Below are 19,495 nucleotides of genomic sequence, written 5' to 3' on the forward strand. Positions count from 1 at the left end.
CAGTTATTTATGTTTAAATTAAGCAGAAATTACCTGGAGTCCCATTTATTTAGTCTTGAACAAACCACACTATACGCTTTTAGCGGTTTGGGTTATTTATTTTACCCTTCAATTGATATTTTACTGAATTATTCTGTGAAATTTCTCTTTTTACAGTGAAACACATATTCAACCACATAATTTAACACTCAATATTTCGACATACTTGGACAATGTGTAAAATTAACACCTTCGCAAAAAACTCAGTCATCAAAATGTAGAAAAGATGTAAACCGATGTGAGACAAATCAGACTCCTGTACATCACATATATATACATATAAAGAAAAACATCAATTTATCTTTCAATCCTGATTTCTATGAAACGATCTATTTATATTAATGCAAAGGCATACATTGATTTTGTCCGCCGACGCGTTTCTAGCCTCGTTTTTGCAATTACGGGCTTTCATCAGGGCTTCTTACTCTGAGTCCTATTGGTCATATCTACAACAAAAAGAACAATGTGCTGTTGCTTTAATTCCTCTCAACTTTCTGACACACTAAGGGCAATTTCATCTAGTGTCGCAACCTAGGATTTGGTGAGGGGAGGAAAGTTTCGCTATGGGTGAAACTTGACAGATTGTGTTAAATGTGTTTTTGATGTTATATCCTTGGCATTTCTAGCTGAAGTACTGGACAGTGTAGCCTTGTAGGTACAGGTTGCATTGTTGTCTTTAATATTCTCTTAAGTGTCTATGCAGGACTGCAATGAAGACAGCTTAAGAGATTATTTTTGATTGCTCCGGGGTCCACGCACATGGGCGGGACTATTCACTAGATTATGACTATACACAGAGATCCCCTACTACAGAACTACGGGCAGCGAGCTTTGCATACAAGTTGCACATTAAAAGAGGGCAGAAGTTTACTAGGTATGCCGCTTTCTGACCATTCACTCCACAGATGCTTTCAATTAGAGAGACTATATATATTGTTGTGGTATACGGCTTGAACTCTTTAGTCATAACGTGCTCTAATTTCTGTTCACCAGGACTTTAAGTAAAACATAGGACAGCATGACTTTTTTCACATGCTATATTGATTGTTGAAACACAATCTGAATTGATCTAAACAAACAGAAGTATGGTTTTGAAATACAGATCGTATCATATGGGTAATAGCAGTTTGTTCATGAAACAAACGGATAATTTGAAAAGGCACGGTATAGAAAGAAAAGAGTCTTTGAAACACTATGTAGTGTGAATAAACATAATGGCTTTTGTGAAAGTTGCACAATATACGATGGTAGCCACTTACTAGGACTCGTGCTGATACTTGTATTCGCACTTTGTGCAACTGTTACGAACTAAAACAATTCAAAATAGTGCAGTCAGTGTGTATGTGTGATAAAATAATAAATTTAAGAAGAATGGGGTCGATTGTGAAAAACATTTTCTCGAATTCAGAGCAGTGTGACTTTTTGCTGCAATTTACACTGTATAGAGAAAAGTGTTTACAACCCTGTGCACTACGATTTAATCATATGATTCATGTTGAATTTGCACATTACAAGATGGCAACTAATTAGGAACTGTGATGACATCTTTATGCATATTTTGTGTAACACCTGCAAATTAAAATAATCGATATGAATGTAGACGGTATGCTTGGCGGTATGTGACTTTTTGCTGTGATCTGCATGAAAATTGTACAGAAAAACGTTTTTGAACCCTTGGCAATGTGACCTAATAATAAAATTATTGTGTAATTTGCACTGTATAAGATGGCTGCTATTTTCTGTGAACAGTGTCGGCAACATTTTTTTATTTCTTCATATTTTTTGCAACTCTTACAAATTAGAATAACTCAAAATAATGCAGACAGAATGTTTGTGAAATTGACATTTTTACAAGAGTTGCACATTACAAGATGGCTGTTTTCTTGTTTCGTTTTTTAAATCGGGAACTCCATCGGTATATCCAGGCATACAATGTGCAACTTTACTAATTAGAATAACCCAGTTCCATTTCCAACAAAATAACTTAGGAGTCAATACATTTTCATTATTTTTTTTAAATACAAATTTTATTGGGTTTTGTTTCACATAACTTACATCGTACATTACAGTTTTGCGCTGTCTGGGCCACTAGTAGTGGCCCGTTACCCAAGAACTAAGTAAATGCTAATATTAAGAAAACTCCCCCCTCCCCATTCCCCACCATCGGTGCGCGGATTAAGTTATAATCATAACGGGTAATATGCACAGGAGTTAACAGACAATGGTATGTGCTATGTACCTGTCGTGTTACAGGGGTAGTCTCCAGTCATGGTATTAGTTCGCTAGTTCGTCCTGCTAGTCATAGTCGCGCAGTGTTTGTACTAATGCGTCCCATGCTTGTGCCGTTTCTAAAGCTCTGTCATTCTGCTGGCACCGCGCCGATTGAAACCTCAACATGCTTTCCCCGCCCGCCCATTTAAGAAACTCATTTCTCCATTTCGTGCCCGTGGGACCTGTCACCACCTTCCAATGTCGTGTAATTTCGCGTTTTGCGAGGATAAGCCCCATATCTATGAATTTGCTTGTGATCTTGTTTTTAGAAGTGTGAGGAAACCAATGTAGAACCCCAATGGCCATGTCGAACACCAATCTCCTCTCTGTTACCTCATTAAGAGTGTTCCCCACCTCCGTCCAGTAAGGAGTTAATATCGGGCATGTCCATAGCATGTGGTCTAACTCAACACCAACTGTGTTGCATCTAGGGCATCCCGCAGAGTCTGCGGCAAAATATTTTTTGATCTTTCCCGGGGTTAGGTATGCGCGGTGGAGAATGTAAAAGTGCACTAACTGGAAGCGCGCGTTGCGTGTACTCTTCCAGGCCCTTCTCATTAACTGTTTCCACACTGTCTCACGGATTTCCTTACCTATATCGGCTTCCCATTTGCCCTTCAACGCCATTAAAGGAGGCAGTCCTTCATTGGTCATTCTAGAATAAAGGCATGAGACCTCCTTAAACGTTCCCGCTGCCATCATAGTATATTGGCAAGCCATCGTTGTTTTAGGTTCCATGAGCCCTCCTCTCCAATGCGCTTGTATTGCTCGTGTGAGTGCTGAGTGCAGTAGGAAGTCCCCTCTGGGCAGATCATACCGGTCCAGGAGTACCGGAAAAGGCAGCAGCGTTCCGTCCTCATATAAGTCCCCAAGTACCTGAATTCCTGCATCTTCCCACCTCTGTAACTGTGACCAATCCCCGCCGTGTGGTAATGCTGTCAGCATTCCCAACGGGATTTCGGGGGCGTATGGGTGCAACACTCCCATCCTACGTTGTGTGCGGTTCCAGCATAATCTAATCGTTTTCTCCTCTTGTGTGAGGTCTCTGAGGTCTAATTTCTGTTGCAATGCTATAAATGAAAGCACATGGCGAGGCATGCCTAGGCCCCGTTTATTTTCCGGTCCTCGAAATTCCCGGGCTATTTCCTGGGAATAGGTCTGCAATTGAGCTGCTAAGTAGTACAGTTCAAAGTCGGGGACTGCCAGACCTCCTTCTGGTTTAGGTCTAATTAACGTTGCAAGGCTACTCTACGTCGACCCGTCCCCCAGAGGAATGATACTATCAAAGACTTCAGAAGCCTGAAGGTGGCAGAAGGAATCCAAACGGGTAGCGTTCTAAAATAATATAGGAGCCTTGGGAGCGCCACCATCTTGAGCAGCGCTATGCGACCTGCCACTGCCAATGGGAGTGTGGCCCAGAAGGACATGCTGCCCTTCAACGCTCTAATGCCGCAGGTAACATTGCCCTCTAATACGTCAGCAGGGGTGTGATAAACATAAACCCCATGGTATTTCAGGCAGGCGGGTTCCCACCTGATCGCCCTGGTCGTGGAGGGCTGAACCTCGCCTTTGTGCACTGGGAACAAACATGTCTTGGACCAATTTACTTTAAGGCCGGAAATTTCGCCAAAGCTGGTTAAAAGACTGTCGGCTCTCGCTAGGGCCCCACCTGCGTCTTCAAGAAAGAGCAAAAGATAGTCAGCATATAACGAAACGTAGTGCTGGCCAAGTTTGCTCCGCAATCCTCTATAATGGACCCCCGTGCGAATTGACATTGCGAGAGGCTCCACTGCCAATGCAAACAGCAACGGAGATAGTGAACATCCCTGTCTTGTCCCTCTTTCTACTGAGTATTGAGGTGATATTAGTTTACCCATCTTCATTCTGGCCACCGCCGAGGCGTATAGTATAGCGGTCCATTTCAGATAGTCGTCCCCCACACCAAAACGCCTAAGCACTTTGTAAAGGTATTCCCATTCCAGGCTGTCAAACGCCCTCTCCAAATCTATGGATAATATCATAGGGTGGTGGGTCTCAGAGTGGTCTTCTTCTAGGAGTCTCATCAAGCGGCGTATGTTCATAGTAGTGTTGCGCTTAGGTATAAAACCCGCTTGGTCTTCATGGACCAGTGAGGGCATATGTTCTAAGAGACGGGATGCCAGTATGCTGCTCAAGATTTTGTAGTCAGTAGTCAGCATCGATAAATGTCTGTATGAGGTTGTATCACCGCTCTCTCTTCCAGGTTTAAGGAGGGGAATTACCAACGCCTCTCGCATAGAGTGTGGTAAGTGTCCTAATTGTTTCGCTTCTCCATAGATCTCTAGTAGTCGTGGGGCCAGCAGATTCATGTATTTCACATAGAATTCAATGGGCAACCCATCGAGGCCTGGGGTTTTATTATGTGCCATCTGTTTTATTGCCCGACGGATCTCTCCTAGTTCAGTATCTCTACCTAAGTCTTTAGCTTGATCCGTGTCTAAAACTGGGAAGCATAGCCCTTCAAGAAAAAAATCTATAGCCGGGGTGTCGGCCAACAATTTACTTTGATACAGGGTTTCATAGTAACTGGTAAAGCAGCGTAGGATCTCTGGTTGGGTTTACACTTCCACACCTTCCGCCGTGTACATGGACACTATGGGGGAGACTCTTCGTGGGGTTGGCGAGCCAGGCCAGCAAGGCTCCTGATTTATCGCCCTCTGTGTAGGATCTAGCTATATATGCCTTATAGTCGAAGCTGCGCAAACGTTCTGTTTCTGTTGCGACTGCTTCTTTCGCCGCACTAATCTGCTCTTGTAGTTGGGGGTGACCAGGTCTCAGGAGCTCTATGTCCCGGAGCTTCTTATCAGCTCTATCAAGGTCGTTCAAGAGCACCTTCCGTACTCCTACTTGTTTACCTATGCAAAAAACCCCTAACTACCACCTTGAAGGCATCCCACTCTGTTGCCCTCGCCTTCGTTGTACCAGCATTGTCTTAAAAAAAATGTGTTATTCTCTCTTCCAGGGCATCACGGAAAAGCGGGTCCTCCAGTGTTTCTGGGCGTAACCTCCAGGTGGGAACGCAAGAAATGACAGGGGACCACTGCATGGTGAGCAGTAGAGGATTATGGTCTGAGACTGTTCGACAAATATTCTGTCCTCGCAACCATCGGTATGAGGGTTGGGGAGCACAGGAACGCATCCAGCCGAACATGGAGTTCATGCATATTCGAGAAAAAAGAATAATCTCGAGTCTGTGGGTGTTGTGCGCGCCACATATCATACAGGCCCCATCTTGATTGCCATTCCACTCTACCCTTAGCAGTGCGATGTGTTGGGGAGTCTGCCAATGGGGGATGTGACCTATCAAGAGTTACATCTAGCACTGAATTAAAATCCCCTCCCACTAATATAGGTCCCACCAGGAAGTGTGCAAGGGATCCTGATAATTCCGTTAAAAAAGTGAGCTGATCCACATTAGGTGCATACACGCTACACAAGGCGATGTCTCTACCTCCCAATTTTCCCGCTATGGCAAGAAACCTCCCTTCTGGGTCTATAATCTGTCTAGTAACCTGAAATGGGATCCCGGCCCTAATCCAGATTAGAACGCCCCTGGCAAACGCTGTATATGTGGTGTTGTAGACTTTTCCCTGCCATCTGCGTTGTAATGCTATCCCTTCAGTCTTCGTCAAATGCGTTTCTTGTAATAATGCAATCTGAACTCCCCTGCGCACTAGATATGCATGTATTTTGTGGCGTCTGGTCACAGTATGGAGTCCCCTCACGTTCCAGGTTATACACTTCAAAGTGGATAAGTCACCCATTGTCCCACAGCGTCCCGTGTTCTCCGTTCCAGCCATTCTGTAAGTGTCCCAAACATGACAAAGCATTAGCACAGATGGTGAGCCCTTCCCCCAACATTATGACATGTCCCCAAACTCCCCCCCCCCCCCAGAACAGGACCCAAAGACCGCAATCTAGTTCCCATCCAAACACTCCCAGAAAAGAAATTGGTAAATAATCCAACAGTAGTCACTGTGGGAAGCCTTAAGGGCAATACGGGGGGGTTGGGTACCAACGGGAAGCCGCCCCTCGCTTGAGCTCCTGTTGGGCAACCAAGCCTCAGGTAGGTAAATACAACAGAACCTCCACCCGCCTCCCCTCTACAAGAACATTAGTGCCCTCTTTCATGCCTTTATAAACAGTTCACCACAGTCCGTGTGCGGGCCTCAACAGCTCACCAGGTTCTCTCTCACTATTCGTCCAGCATTCCTTCAGCTGTCGCTGGTGTGATCACAGGCAATGGTAAATTGTTTCTGAGGGGTCATCGCCTTTGCCGGATTCCGCTCGTCTCGCGATGGAGAATCCTGTGACCCCGATATGGTAGAAACCACTTCCAGGACTCCTCGTCGTTCCGCTGCCGTCTCAGACATTGAAAGCCGCCTGAGACCCCTGAGTCGATTACGGATCCGCCTGGATTTTCGTTGTGGTAGTCCTTCCGAGACAGTTCCGAGCCGTGTACCCGGGCCATCTTTGCCGGCTCTGTACAGTTCCAACCAGTTACAGGCGTCTTCCGGCATGTCAAAGAATTTGGTGGCGCCATCAACAATTATCCTGAGACGAGCGGGGAATAACAGGGAGTATTGGAGTCCCTCGCTTCTCAGTTCTCTTTTAACTGCCAGAAAAGAGGTCCGCCTGCGCTGTGTCTCGTAAGTATAGTCTGGGAAGATGTTGACTTTACTGTTCTCTACTTGGAAAGGGCCGTTCAAGCGAGCATTCTGGAGCAGCAGATCTCTGTCTCGATAGTGTAACAGCCGTGCCACCAACGGCCCTGTTGTAGCGGCTTGAACGGGACTCTGTGCGCTCGTTCCAGCGTGTAAAAGGTGGACAAACCTTCTGGCGCCACCGTCGTCTGGAGCCAATCTTCCAGGTACCGAACCATGTCCTTCCCTTCCACTTTCTCCGGCAGGCCTACTATGCGGATGTTATTCCGGCGATTACGCCCTTCAGCGTCCTCAGCTAGTCTCTCTAGAGCGTCCATGCGATCCAGCACATTGGCCATGGTGGCTGAAAGGTCTTTCTGTGCTGGCGCAGGGCGTGGACTGTGTCTTCCACCTCTTTGACTCTGTCAGACAGTTTACCATGGTCTGCTCGGAGCAAACAAAGTCCCGTGGCCACTTGCGCAATATCTTGTTGAAGCGCTGCACGGGTCTCCGTTATGGCCGTCAAAATCTTGTCCAGCTGGAATTGCAAGTGGGGATCCCAAGGTTGGTCGGGGTCTGGGTGGTCTCCCTTGTCCGGCATCTCCGCGTCAGATGTGGATTGTGTAGCGCCTTTAGTACCTTTAGGTTTTCCCATGGCAGTAGTGTCCCCAAATTCGTGGCCTTGGGCGAGGGATAGTGGTGAGGAACCAGGGGGATTCCCACCAACTCGAGCTTTGACTGGTGTTCGTTCCAATGGATCGGAAGGGTTTCACCCGGGCGCGCTCAGCGTGGGGGTCGTCTGTAGTGGCAGAAAAGTGCAGTGTCAGTAAGTATTTGTGTTGCGCAGAGGCGCCTCGTTGTCAGGTGTATAGGGCCGAGGTAGAGTTGGCCCCAGTAAGCAGAGCCCCGGGTCACTTGGACTAAAGTGGATGTTCGATGGCCCTTACGAACCCAGCAGTCTATCCAGTGCCAGCCCTGTAAAAGTTCTTAGTCTAGTTCAACAAGGGTCGCACCCAGCCCCCCTAGATCGGTAGCCGTGTCACCGCCGCCTTACCATGGAGGGCGACTCGTCAATGAAGTTCCCAGGCGCTTCAGAGGTGGCCATCCAAGAGACAGCGGGTCAGGGGGGCCCCGTGCGTGGTGTCTAGGCACCGCTAGTGGATGGTCATCTGCTTCCACGTGACGCTGCAAACCATCAGAGGTCGTCTAGTAGTCTTTATTCGGTCAGGTGATCACTTCGACCTCGATCCAGTCGCAAGTCCCTTCTACAGTTCGGTGCAAGAGGCCATAGGCGCAGGCCTCAAGATCCAGCGAAACGTGTGCGGCTGCCCTCCTCAGCTACCACAGCGTGCGTAGGTAAGTTCGGCTCCCGTTGATCAGCATCCCCACCGCGGTAGCACCCCTGCAGCCCTTGCTCTCATCTCCGTCTCCGCCCCGGGGCCCCTGAGGCGGCGAGAAGGCGATCCTTCACTGCGCAGTCGGGAGAGGGCACTAGCGAGCACCACGCCCGGGCCCCGGTGCTTTGTGCGTCCGCTCGGATTCTGCCCTCCAAGACCGGGCCCCAACTCTCTGGGCCCACCTTCAGCAAGCCCCTTTCAGAGCAATGAAGCACCCTCCCGCCGACACTCCCAGGAGCCGCCCGACAGGCAGCAGGGACACTCCGGCTCCTACACGGTCCTCAAGGCAGCCCCACCGCCAAAGCGCTATGCCAGCGTTCGTTTCCTCCCACAGGACCTGAGGCGCCTCGCGCGGCGGCCCAGCCGGTCCCCGGGGGGCGGGCGGGAAGCAGATCTCTGCCTCCGTAATTTACAGGCAAAGGCGGGTGAAATCGCCGCTCCAGAGCGGGGGACGGGGCCAGTCCAGGGGGGCCAAATTCTCACCAGTGCGACTCCCAGGGCTGCGCCTGCAGCGAGCTCCCGCAGGGGAGGGCCGAGCACCCCGATCTCAGTTCGAAGGGCCGCCACGCAGCAACGTCGCACAAGCCTCAGCCGGGTGGCCCTCTCCAGCAATTTCGATCCGTGTTCGCTCGCTCATGAGCCGTGCGTTAGGTCGATCCCCTCGGTCCTGCCATCAAACTGGGGAACACTTAGGGCCCACAGGGGCAGCCCGATCGCCGGTGTATCAGGCGTCAGAGGCACCCCGTAGCCGCCATCCTGTCTGTTCGCCCCGGGGACCCCAGGCAGCCCAGCGAGTCTGGCTCATTGGCCCCCAGAGACGATCAGGGGGATTCCCGCTGTCGCTCCACAGGAGATTCCCCCCCGCTTGTCCTGCGAGGGGAAACGGGGGTTTTCAGAGGCCGTTAGTTAGGATAATCAGAGGCTCGGTCGCGGAGCTCAGCTCTCAGGCGACCTCTTCCATCGGCGTCCAAGCCGCGCCCCTCAATACATTTTCATTATGTTACTGATTAGAACAATCCAATATAAGATGGAAACTATTTTTTAAAGTATGATTTTTTACAAGAGTTGCACGCTACAAGATGGTGGGTTTTTTATCAGGAACTCCACCGCTATTTCCAGGAAGATATTGTGCAACCTTAGTAATTAGAATAATCCAATATAATAAAGCTCATTTTCCAACAAAATAACTTAGGTGATAATCGTTGGAACAGGATAGCCTGTGATAACCACAAGCTCCTGCCAATTAAGAATGGTGATGTAGCCCTGTATCGAATGAAAATGAAAAATTGGTTGCAAATTGATATTGATTTAACAGATATATTGTTTATCTATTATTCAATAGATCAATATGCCAACATAGGCCTGTGATGTGTCATGGATTACTGAACTTTGTCGACCTGTATAAGATACTGTTTTGAGGATGGAAAATAATGCATCCTAATGGGATCGCACATATTGGTGTGACGATTCAAATTGTGGCTAACAGAACCCCTTTATGAGATTGGACAACTAAATAAGGTATGTTGTCCTATGTATAATGTCCAAAACATCATAAAAATGTCTATAAAATGGAGTGGTAATAACAATTTAAATGCATGTTTAAGGCAGGATCGATTTGGTTTGAAAATTGAATTAAGGCATTTTCGTTCATGAAATGGATCGGTCTCTGAAAAAGAAAGTATATGAAATCAAGTTGCACCCAGTGTGTATATGGAGACACTGATAAAGTATAGATCCCCACGGATAACTTTGAATTATGATCATTGAAATATATAAAAAACTTTTTGGTACTTTGCTAGGTTAAATCTGGCTTCTTTTGTGAATCTACATATTTTAGAAGTGAATTACATATAAGGAAATATATGACTTGACAGAAGTAGAAATTCATGCACAAATTGAGAGGCCAACTGCTACTACCTATTTATTAAGAGGAAATGGGCCGTGTGATGTTAGGTACATAGATTTCAAGCTGATTAAAAACATTTTTGTAAATGGTTTTAATTATGTGTGAAATGTTTGTTATTTGTAGCCCTGAAGAAGTCCCTTTATAGAGACAAAACGCATTGGCTACGGAGAATCCCTTTTTTATCTTGTGAAGAATTGAATAAAGAAGTTTTTTAAAGAAACAAGGACTCTTGTGGATGAATTGCTGTGCAACGTACGCTGTAAAAAGCCAAGAACCACTAAAATACTGATAATTAAGTGAATGTGCTGGTCAAGTTTGTTTAATCCAATCATATGCTATTCAGATTATTTTTAGGGGCTGAAAAAGAAAAGGTATCAAAAAATGTAAATTGTGGGTTGTGCAGGTCATATCAACATGTATTTTGCAAAAGTGTTATCAGCAAATTAATACTTGGTTAGTGTTCACAGTATAGCTGCAAAGGGTTTATGAAGGTCAGTTTTTCAAAGCTTCCCAAAAAGGGGCTGCTCGGTCAGGATTACACTTCTGTAATCACAGTATTATACCTCTGTAATGTTCCTTCTACAAGACAAAATAAATGTTTAAGATATATATTTGTTTTTGCCCAGAGGTTCCAGCATCAACAACATGATGCTTTGTGTCAGACTGAAATATTTTGCTTTTGTTATGTGATGTGAGGAGAAAAGAGTTCATGGTGAAACAAAGTGCATTTTACTGAGAAATATTTATTCGGGTCCACCATGAATTAAATGAAATTTCAGAAATGGTGACATCGCTCATTAACAATTATAAGTATGAAACCTTAGCATTACTCTAACATGTTATGGTAGTTTCACTCACCTGCCTGAGGTCTTTTAGTACTTGCTCATCCATACCTTCCTCTGCGAAAATCTCACGCACATTTTCTATTACATCCTCAATAATGGATCTGTATAGTTTAGGCTACAGAAAAATAAATGTTCTCTTTTTATTCACAACCACCTTTATAACCATAAATAATGTAGTCACAAATAAAGACTTTACAATTGTTTATTATCTACTATATCAAGTTTGCAAAGACTATTCTAAAGCTCTTGTAGCCATAGATAAGATGGTTTTAACTTGACTAGGGTGAAAAGACTGAAAGCTCAAGTTGCCTATCTTAGCTGCCTGGCCCAAGTTTCGAACCATTAGGAAAATACAGAGGTCAAATTAGGTATTCCAACAGCCGGTTTGAAATTCTACAGTTCAAGCCTTAAAAAAACTTGTACTGAAAGTGTTACACTAATGTGAAGGAGTTTCTAATAGCCATTCAACAAACTTGAATCACATTTTACACATTAACATTTGGTTAAATGTAGACAAAGTTAAAGATCGGTCCACACTTCAACCTCACTCATCACAGCTCAGGAAACTTCCAAGTATCTCCAGTCTTATAACTTTCATTAAGAGTGGCCCTTTCCTCCATCAGATAAAAAGTCAGTCTTGAGATTTAAAAAAATGTGTTTATTTCAAGAAAAGCCATAAACATAGGTTCAAAATCGAGTGTTTTGTTGCCATAAATCAAATATATAGTTCTTAATTAAAATTAAAATATTTTGTTACAAAGGAGCACTAAGTGGGACCTGCAATGTGCAGAATGTAAGGTTCTTAGAAATGGGGGTCTCTGGGGGCATGGTTTTTTGTCGCCGTCCTAAGATGGCGTGACGGTGCGGAGTTCCGACGGACCGCGGGACATGTAACTCATTTTAGACCGCTTCCAGCACTCACCGAGGGATGAGATTTGAGGTATCTCTCCTCCTGATATGGTGAGTCACAGGAAATTGTTTCTTTTTATGTTGCAACGTGTTATGGAAGATAAAATGAGATGGAGGAATTCTTCAGCTGTCTGAGGTGGCAAACGCAATTTTGAATTCCGAAAACGTTTTCCTCACTGTTGCAACCCCCTTGAAATCTTTAGCGCCTCTAGAATTCAAGGCATTCTTTTTTAAGAGGTTCTGTAGCCTTCTTCAACACGTTTCTTTCTGCTTATACGCAGCTAACTCATTAATTTCAGGAAAACAAACATGTTTACCTCGTATTTTCTGTGCCCTTTTTCCTCGGAAAACAAACATGTTTACCTCGTATTTTCTGTGCCCTTTTTCCTCAGAATATGTCTTTTTTTTTTTTAGAAGAAGTTTCTTTACTACAAATTGGAAGGCTTAAATATCCCTGTTTTGTGAACTTTATTCTCTATCATCTACATTTACAGTGTTTTAATTGACTGTGATTTCTTGACATTTTTCGGTACACTCTACTCTTTTAGAGTTGGAATCTTCTCTTCCTCACTTTCTGCATACCTTTGCTTTTGAAGGTTTAACTACGCACTGCTTATTAAACCCTCTTCTTCTCTTTTTATGGGGAGTTTAAAGAACGTTAAATTATCTACTTCCACTAAACAAACTGCACACTCAGATTCTACTCATATCGAAATGGAAAACATTTCTCCTCAGAAGTCTGACCACAAACCAGGCGCCATTCCAAAAAACACAGCTTTCAAGTCAAATTTCTGTGATTTACACTAAGAGACGGAAAAAAGACCCCGTCTCCAGTTAACTCTTCTTCAGCCCCCTTGGATGTAATTCTTGAAGAAATTTGTGCCTTGAAACCCATTGTGGAAGAAACAAAAAAAAACGTTCCAACTTCTGAACGACAAGTGGTCTTCTATGGAATCACGTGTAGTTGTTGTGGAACAAAAAACTGATTTTCTTCAATCCTCTTGCTCGCTCATCTTATCTCTAGAGTCTGAAATATCTCTCCTTAAAAAGCACACAGAGGATTTAGAAAATAAAAATCACAGTAATAACCTCCAAATTTACGGTCTTCCTGAAAATATTGAAGGTTCCAACTAAGTAGTTTTTTGTCAGACATTTCTACCTAAGCTCCTAGACATACCTGCTATTTCAAAGGGCTCATAGACTTGGTCCTAAGATATCTGCAAAACCACGTTGAGTCATCATGTTTTTCCTGTAATACACTGACCTCCTGCAAGTTTTGTTGGCGGTCAAATCCCAAAAAACAAATTTTCTGGGAAGGTCATAGTCTATTCTTCTCTCAGGATGTGGCTAAAGTCACCACAGATCGTCAGAAAAAAATTCTTGATCTCAGTTACGATCTATTAATGCCAGATTTGAATTGATCCATCCTTGCATATTCAAAGTCACTTACAAGGAAAAGATTACTAAGTTTAAAGAGCCAGCTGCTCTGCAGGAATTTCTTCGTCAACATGGAGCGGTTGTCATGGATATCTCAAAATCTACTGGAGTTAATATTTTGCTTCACCCTGTTGACTGTTTTCTTGTTTATGTAATTTCCTAATCATTGTTCTGCTGTATTTTTTGTAATGCTGAAGTATTAAGTCATTTTATCTATTTTCTTTCTCATCCCTCTTTTCTTGGACTACACCTTCTTCATAACATTTTTCTTTCCTAAACCAGTATATTTTTCCCGCTATCCGTTTCCCGTATGGTGTCCCATATATGTTGACATTCTTATCCGTGGTTCCCCTGAGGTTCGGTGGAGTTCCAGTGCGGTCATCGTCTTTTGGTGTTGCGATCCCCCATTTCGTCTTGTGTTTGTAGGTATGTCCTACAATCGTCATTTGTATGACTTGTACTGTCTTTTTGTTCTTTGTCTTATCTGTGTTTGCTTGGCATTCTTTTCTATAGTTTATCTTCTTTTATTTTTCTACCTTACTATTTCCTTCAGTTTGCTTCCTTTCATACTCCAAATGTTTCATTTCTTTTGCTTTTCATTCCCTCTTCTAACATATTCTAACTTTATTCTCACTCATATAAGCATATTGTTTGTTCATGCTTTCATCAATAAGTTTCATTTAGGGTTACCGCCTGGAATATTCTCAGAGTTTCTTTACTTCATAACTCTATTTCTCTTCGTCCTTCCTGGTATTTATTCTGTTGCTCCCTTTTTCCTTCTCTCCTGATCAAACAATACTCTTATCTTCATACTCTTATTCTTTCACTTTTTCCTAAAATGTAAGATTGGTTATTTCACTGTACGCTTAATGATTGTTTATGTTAGTACCTTCTGGTTACATTCAGAGTTACTACATGGAATATTAAGGGATTAGGTAATCCCATTAAAAGACAACGGGTGCAAACCCATTTAGTCAAATTTAAAACTGACATTGCATTACTCCAGGAATCACATTTAACTAAAACTGAAGCTTCTAAGTTAAAGAAATGTAGGGTAGACAATATATTTTCTTCTCCGGCTTTAGGTAAGAAAAATGGTGTTTTGATTCTCTCTCATAAAAAGTTTCATGTTTCAGTTGTTCATCAAGAATCGGACTATGATGGTGGTTGGGTTATTATTAAACTACTTATAGATAAAATACCATTAGTGATCTTTAAGGTATATGGCCCAGTCGCCGTTGACAAAGTATTTTGAACACATGTTTCTGAAAAATTACTTTTGTTTGATGATGATTATATTGTTTTTGGTGGTGACTGCAATCAAATGCATGACCCCATATTGGATAGAGACTCTCCAGTTAAATTTGTAAACACTAAAATGCATTCACAATTTACCGCCACCATACGCCGTAAATCTCTAGACGATATCTGGAGGCTATATCAGCCAGATCTTTGAGAATACAGTTACTATTCACCCCACATCAATCACAATCCCGTATTGATTACCTCTTTTTAAGTAAATCTTTAGCTCAACATGTCCATCAGTCCGAGATAGGTTCTATTTTAATATCATATCATGCCCCGGTTTTTGTTGACTTTGATTTGATACCTTTTATCCCACATGCTGGTAGATGGGGTTTTAATAATTTATTACTTGTAGAACTTAATTTCTCTAGCCAATTCAGTTCTTCAGCTTCTGAATTTCTCTCCTATAATAATTTGGGATTCTTTCAAGGCAGGAGCTAAAGGTTTCATAATTAATTTTATCTCATATAAGAAAATAGTTTTTGAAAAACAAACTACTCAATTACTCACTAAAATAAACAAATAGAATATGCTTATTATCATTCCAACACTGAATCTTCTTTAAAAAAAATCCTATTGATGCGAAGCTTTCTTTTAATAGACTATCCACGGAAGCCACTTCTTCCTACCTTTTGAAAAGTAGCATTCGCTATTATGGAGCTCAAAATAAAATTGGGAAATTATTACTGGCTAACTATTTAAAAATAAGGTGAGAAAGAACTAGAATAGAATCTTTGCAGGGCTCTGCTGGGGCTTCACTTTTTAAAGATGACGATATTTTAAATGAATTTGTAGCATTTTATAAAAACCTCTATACTCCTGTGACAAAACCAATTCATTCAGATTTATCCTCTTATTTTCAAGACATGAATTCTCCTCCTTCCCAACATATTAATTTTGATTCGCTGGAAATTGATATTACTTTGGCAGAAATTACCCATGCAGTATCGGTATTACGATGAGGAAAGGTCCCTGGACCCAATGGATTTACTGTTGAGTTCTATGAGCACTTTGCTAAGCTTCTTCTTCCAAACCTTTTACTTTTATTTGATTCCTTCATTACAAACGGTTCATCTCAGAGCACCTTTCAAGAAGCCTTGATATGTTTAATCCCAAGAGACAATAAAGACCCTTCCCTATGTAAAAACGACCACCCATTTCTTTAGTCAACACTTTTTAACTAAAATCAGACAGGATGCTCAGATCTCTGGTTTCCAGCTTGGTCTGCATCAAGTTAAAATGTCTGTTATGTGGATGATCTCCTTTTATATTGTTCTAAACAGCTACTTCTCTCCCTCCTTTTCTCCATCAGGTTGATATTTTTTCTCAATTATCATGCTCCCGCCTTAATCCGGCTAAATGTGAAGTCTTGCCTCTCAATGTTTTTGCCTTAAGCATTATTTTATACATACTGGATTTTCCTGGCAACCTTCTAAGTTAAAATACTTAGGCCTATGGTTTCACTCGTCTATCTCGGAGATTTTAAAATTACATTTTGACCTCTTGGTGGGGACGATTGGATTCGATTAAGATGATGCTCACCTCTCTGATTCTATACATTCTCTCTATGATCCCTGTGCACATTCCCGGATACTATTTTAAGAAAATTGATTCACTTCTAATGAAGTTTCTTTGGAAGGAAAGGCCTCCTCGAATAGCCTTGTCCTCTCTAAAAAATGACAAACCTAATGGAGGCCTTAAATTCCCTGTCTTCAAATCACTATGCCTTTTACTTTAAATAAGCTTCCTGCTGGCTTTCCTCTGAACACTCTACACATCCCCCAGTATGGATATCTATAGAAAAATTGCTCGCCGCCCCTTTTGATTTTCAGGAAACCCTCGCCTTCACTACTTATCTCCTCCTTACGTTCTTCCATTATTTCCCCACACTTGTAAGCTTTTAGCTCCTCTTCTACCATCTTCTAATCCTTCGATTACTTCTCTCTCCCAACAGCACATTTGGCAAAATAAATTATTACGCATCAAAAATCGTACAATTTACTGGAAATCTTGTTGATTCACAGGTTTGCTTTGGATTGCTCAACTCTGGATTAAGAACTATCCCCTATCCTTTACTGACCTTCAAACTAAATTTTCCCTACCTAATTCTTTCAATTCACAATATAATCTTCAACTACCCTCTCTTAATCAATATCTCCTCACACTCCAAACTATCCCCAATCTTCCTATAGCATGCTCTACACTTTTTCCCTTATTAGGTACTTCCCCCTCTGCATCTTTTATTTACAAGTTTTTATTATTACCTTCAGAAAGACCCAAGTCAAAGTTTAAATTGGCACAGGAGGAGGATTTAACACAACAATACTGGCCAACCTCCATCTGGGATAAATTGTGGCTTAAGATCCACAAGCCATCAAGAGTCGCTAATACCTCTCAAACCCTCTACTTTGTTTAGCAACGTCTATTACTTTCCCCTACAACACTAGCATCTTTCTCACCTAATACTCCATCTACCTGTTCCTGTTCTATTGCTGATTTAAAAACACATGCTATTCGACTGCCCTAGTATCTTTCAGTTCTGGCAATCAGTTTGGTCCCAAATTAAGAAGATTTTTAAAGTTAATATTTTCTTTTCTTTACCAAACATTTTCTTACATTCCTTGTCACCTCAATGGCCTCAATCACCATCAAACTTCAAGTTGTTAGATCTATTTTTAGCCGTAGCTTTACATTTAATAACATCAAATTTGAAGCAAGCAGGTCAAGTTACTTTCAGAGCCTGGTGAAATGCTGTATGTTTATTCACAGACTTAATACCAATTATGTCCCCCCATCTCTCTAACAATTAAAAGAGATTTTTTATGGCTTCCACTTCCTAAATACTTATCCCGGTCCGCTTCTTCTATTGTTAACAATGTAGATACCTCGGATGATGTCCGGTAACCGCCATAAATACACCATGTTGTCTTTTTCTTACATTAAGATATTATTGTTTATACCTATCTATTTATATTGTAAAAATGTATTCATAAGTATTAATGTGCCTACAGTGTTTAATTTCATATCTTGTTTCTATTCTTTTTTTAAAAAACTTTATTTATGAAGTTTGTTTTGTAAAAATACAGTACAGTGTCAAAGAGTACATTTACTTGTACACACATTCATCTATAATCCACATTACATGCATAAGTTAGGTGACCAGAAGCAGGTACGTAACACATTAGAGGGCTCACTGAGCTCCGCACCACAGGTGACCATAGTGCGTAATACAGTCTTCGATATTTCGCATCAATAACACCTTGCCACTATAGGAGACAATCTACAAGTACGCGATATCGAGGTGACTATCTCATTGTAATCCATCCCAAAGCATACACATCATCAGAACAGACAAAGCAGTGCCTGCCAGTATAGCTACGTAGCACCCCTCTCCGGGCAGGACAGTGCCGGCGACCCCCTTCCACACCTCAGGCTCCTCTGCGCTGCTGCAGGACATAACCATTCAGTGGAAGACATCACAATGAGGGCTGTCCATGGGTCTCCTAAGTGGCCACCACATCAGGGGCATCCTCATTCCTTTGTATTAGATAACATTGAAATGGGGCCCATATATCCCTGGGCCGTGACGCTATTGGCAATAATTCAGAGTATGTAGCCAACTGTTCCTGACAATAGGTAAGGTCATGGATCCATTCTTTGAACTTAGGGGCTCTGCCCCTGCCCCACCTACACGCCACCCTTCTTTTAGCTACCAATAGGGCCAAGGCAATAAATTTGCGGTGTGCCGCCTGTAGGGGCTCCACGTATCCCAGAAGAGCTAGAGTAGGGGAGGGTTCCAACTCAACATGAATCATGCTGGATAAGGCTGCAAATACTTGGTCCCAGTAACGCCGGACCTCTTCGCACCCCCAAGCCAGATGCAGAAAATCAGCCCATGGGGCCTGGCATCTGTCACAGTTATCAGTGATACGTAGTTTAAATCTACACATTCGCACAGGGGTGTAATATAGTCGGTGTAAGAATTTGTAGTGTATTATTCTATATCTACTACTAGCAGAGATGCGCTCCGTTTGCTGGAGACAGAAGTCCCATTGCCTGTCCGAAAGAGGTGTTTCTAATTCCTGGTCCCAGCGTAGTCTAGCTGCAAGCGGTCGGTAGTCAATGTGCGTATGTACTGATCTATATATTGACGACACCAGTTTGCAAGGGTTATCATTTTGCAGCAAGAGGTGCAGCGGGGCGAGAGTCGGGGGTTCATGAGGAAAGTCAGGGGTAAGGGCCTTCAGCCCCTGGCGCAGTCTAAGATACAGGAATACATCCAGCGGTGACGGCTGTATGCCCTCAAAGAGGTGCTCCATAGAGCGAAACGTCCCCTCATGGTATAGGTCTCCCCATGTTGCAACCCGTATACTTTGGATCAGCCTGCGAAATCCCGCTTCTTGTAGTAAAGGCATACTGGGGTAGTAGGCCAGGGGTAATAGAGGCGCATAAAGCAGGCTTGTTCCCAACTTATTGGCAATTCGGGACCACGCAGTAACCGTGCTCATCACTGTCGTGGGTGTCTTATCCCTGCCTGGAACCAAGGCATAAAATGCACCCTCTATGGGGATTGGATGAGCGAGCCAATGCTCCGCCGCTAGTTGAGGCATATACCTGGGTTGATGCACCCAAAAATATGCATAGTGAGCTTGGGCCGCCTGGTAATATAATTCGAAGTCTGGTAAGTCAAACCCGCCTTTATTA

The 19,495-nt window shown here is 43.1% G+C and overlaps 1 protein-coding gene across 10 annotated transcripts in view; it reads right to left on the reverse strand.

The window, feature by feature from the left end:
- GTF2A1L (general transcription factor IIA subunit 1 like) overlaps positions 1-19,495 on the reverse strand; it is a 1,231,875-nt gene that overhangs the window by 1,117,463 nt on the left and 94,917 nt on the right. For 9 of the 10 annotated variants that reach the window (XM_078649641.1, XM_078649637.1, XM_078649635.1 and 6 more), the window contains exon 2: positions 11,154-11,255. In XM_078649641.1, coding sequence (XP_078505767.1) covers positions 11,154-11,255 — 102 coding nt within the window. Of the gene's footprint in view, positions 1-394; positions 486-11,153; positions 11,256-19,495 lie in introns of those variants that run through there. The other variant, XM_078649636.1, reaches the window with a different exon arrangement.

This window comes from Lissotriton helveticus, chromosome 6, assembly GCF_964261635.1.
Source record: "Lissotriton helveticus chromosome 6, aLisHel1.1, whole genome shotgun sequence".
NCBI classification, from domain to species: domain Eukaryota; kingdom Metazoa; phylum Chordata; class Amphibia; order Caudata; family Salamandridae; genus Lissotriton; species Lissotriton helveticus.